General features: G+C 40.7%; 1 protein-coding gene across 1 annotated transcript; it reads right to left on the reverse strand.

Annotated features, from left to right (window-relative positions):
• Nucleotides 1-906: 906 nt before the first annotated feature.
• LOC133314597 (protein VAPYRIN-LIKE-like) lies at nt 907-2,783 on the reverse strand. Its single transcript, XM_061516096.1, has one exon. It carries the CDS (start codon nt 2,531-2,533, stop codon nt 1,115-1,117), a length of 1,419 nt encoding a protein of 472 aa, XP_061372080.1. The 5' UTR covers nt 2,534-2,783; the 3' UTR covers nt 907-1,114.
• Nucleotides 2,784-3,372: the final 589 nt, after the last annotated feature.

Here is a 3,372-nt window from a genome sequence, read left to right on the forward strand (position 1 = left end):
ATCTCCCGTAAATAAGATAAAATTGATACGACATTATTTTGGGTTTATCAAAAATAAGTTATTTTCATTGACTGATACTATAATAAACTTATAAGTAAAAATCAGTTTGTACAGTAACCCATATTATTTGATGGGTTTAGTATATTTCCAATCAATGGAGATAATTTATCTCCGACAAGTTCAAAATGACATGGTTTTGTGTTGAGAAAAATATATTTTTGTATTTCTAATTTATTTCAGGGTTATATTAGTTTTTACCATTTTAATTTTTTAATCTCAAAATGACGTCGTTTTAAGCTAACTGAAGATAAGTTTATCTCTTCACTTTATGAGTTTAGTCTATAATGGAGATAACTTATCTTCAGTGAGCCCAAAACGACGTCTTTATGGAATTGGAAAAAATATATTTTTGTAATTCTAATTTATTCTAAGGTTATATTAATTTTTATTATTTTAATTCTTTAACCCCGAAACGACTTATTTTAGGCTCAATAGAGATAATTTTATCTCTAATCATTAGAGAAATGATTTTTCCTTTATTTATTTATTTTTATTAACGCCACCGTGCTTTTGGCAATTTGGGTTAAGCATTATTTAGACCGTCCGTTTGCTAGTCAATGTAAGAAATGACATTTGAATTGGTGGCGGCATCTTATTTCAACAATGTCATGTTCTAACTTTATTAGTCTACTAGTTCTAACATGTTCAAAAAAAATGGGGCTATCCTCATATGTTGGATGCGATTTGACGAAACCCGTGGACAAAACAAAAGGGACTAGAAAAAAGGACAAGAGAGAATGAAAAGCATTTGGGATTGTGAAAAATGACTTATCCAAAAATGCCTGAGATTTTAAGTATTTCGTAGCAAGAGACTGGTTTTGAGCTTCTATGGCTTATCAGAGATTGATCACATTTTTTTTGTTTAACGAGTACAGCCTGAAAATGAAGATATAAGAGCCCTTCAAAAGGGCCTATTATTAAAGTGGGATGCATAGCTTCATTGGAAGCAGAACAGAGCCCGTTCTTTCACTCCTCATTTCATCAACTACCATCCACAAGTAAAAAAAAAAAATACAAAGTATACAAAGTCACAGCACTATACACAGAAAAATAATTAGAATTCTCCTAAAGCAACGCTCTTAGATACATAATCAAGAGAGACATGTTTTTTATGGAGAGTCTCCAAGTTAAGATGCGTAAAGGCCTTGAGATTTGATTGAGACCCACCGTGTGCAATCAATAAAAGAGCAACTTGCAAATGACCTGCTTCGGCAGCACAATGCAAGGGAGTGTAACCACCATCATCAACAGCATCAACCTCAGCACCATGTTCAAGCAATAGCTTCACACTCTTTATTCGACCCTTGAATGCACCCCAATGCAAAGGTGTCCACCCATTCTGGTCCCTTCTATTCACCGCAGCTCCTTCCCCTAACCATCTCTTCATCCCGTGAACATCGTCAACCCTCGCCGCACGCATCACCGCATCGCCCCAACCAAGCAAATCAAGCAACTGCGACTGCGAATGCTCGCTCTCCGCCGCAACAGTAAACGCCGTTTTGCCCTCTATGTCCTTAACGTATTTCACATTGGAGCATTCCAACAAACACTCCACGGTCTTCAATTGACCTTTCGACGCAGCGTAATGAAGTGGGGTCCACCCTTTCAAATCCACAGCGTTAGGGTTCCCTCCCATCAAAACGCAAAACTCAATCACCCCCACGTGCCCCTCAATCGCCGCCACATGAATCGGAGTCATCCCCTTAGGGTTAACAGAGTTCACATCCAACTCATCACCAAACGACTCGAACAAAAACTCCATGAAATCGATTCGGTTCATCGCCGCGGCTTCGTGCAAAACCAAGTCCACTGAATCGTTGATTTCACAACCAGAAGCTACCAGAAGCTTCATCACGTCCAATTTCCCAGCCCTGATTGCTAGGGGGATTAGGGATTTCCCATCCGAGTCCCGGAAACTGGCGTCGCCGCCGGCGCCGACCAAACCGGCGGCGAATTCCGCGTCTCCGCATTCGACGGCGGGCTTCATCAATTCCGCGAGCTGGGATTTCGCGCACGCGGATATGGCTTTCTTGAAAAGGTAGCGGCTTTCGGGGATTTGGGAATGGTGCGAGATGAGGAACTCTGCGACGTCGGGGCCCACGAAGGAAACGGTTATAACGGCATCGCGGAAAACGTGGGGTCCCGGTTTGGAGAAGATGCGGCGGAGGTCGTCGGCGTGGGCCTTACCGGTGGGGAGCATGGAGGTTCGGATGATGATGACGTCAGGAGGGTCCGTAAGATGGGGTTCATCGGAGGGCTGAGAAAGTTGGAGGGTGTAAGATGCAGAAGAGAGTGGGGGGATTATGGAGAAGAGCTTGTTGAAAGAGAACAAAGATGGGTTTGTGGTGGTTAGACACACTGCCACGGACATGGTGTGCATAAGGTTGGTGAGCTTGAAGGAGGTGCTGCACTTTTGACCCTTCTGGAATATCAGCTCCACTTCCTTTACATCTGGTTTCACTAGCCTGTCCATGGTGGTAGAAGAAGACAAGGGCGAGTTTTTTTGTTCTTGTTGGATTGTTTATGCTTTTGTCTAATTTTGATGGAGAATAATGGTGCTTGTTTAATTTATATTATTATTGCTGTTTTCAGTATTTTGTGGATTGTTTATTAGATTGATGGGTGTGATTGTGACACGGAAGTTGAAGGGGACATTGACGATGAGAATGGGGAAGGATGTGAAATAGTCGCCTATGGCGTTTTTTTGAATATGGGGTAGCACTTTCAGCGAAGACTCTGGACTCGAGAGGCTTTTTATGCTTATTGGAGGAACACTGATGAGGTAAACAAGGTGTAAGTTCGAATCAATTCAACTGTTAAAACAATACTGCTAATTCCAACGCATTGGTTTTGCTCAGTGATTTCCCAGAAAGAACAACGATTTTGATCGAAAATATTTTTTATTCACTTCTTCAAATTTGATGGAAAATATTATTTATTTTATTTTATTTTATTTTTTTAAAAAAACGTTGGGCATGAGGAGTAAAGAGGAAAACAATACAAACCTCGCTGGCTAGTTGGATGGATTGTGTCGTCTTATGATTTGACTCTGAAAGTGAGAACAGGGCATCTTAATTAACCCTCATAAAATATTGTGTATTTTGGGCCAGATGTGAAGACGATTAATGGTTTGATTAGTGATTAATATAAAAATGCAGTGGTTGACAATGATGTAGCAGCCACGCGCGAATTATTTATAAATTGATGGCTATGAAAGTCAACAATCACTGCATCAATGGAATATGCGATAATTACCTGTTGACGCGCAGGAGGAGAAAATCTCGGGTACTCTAGATATATTCTCGCTAAAAG

Source organism: Gastrolobium bilobum, unplaced genomic scaffold, assembly GCF_033153095.1.
Source record: "Gastrolobium bilobum isolate Gb01-03AN ecotype WA unplaced genomic scaffold, APGP_CSIRO_Gbil_v1 utg11741, whole genome shotgun sequence".
In the NCBI taxonomy this organism is placed as follows: Eukaryota; Viridiplantae; Streptophyta; class Magnoliopsida; order Fabales; family Fabaceae; genus Gastrolobium; species Gastrolobium bilobum.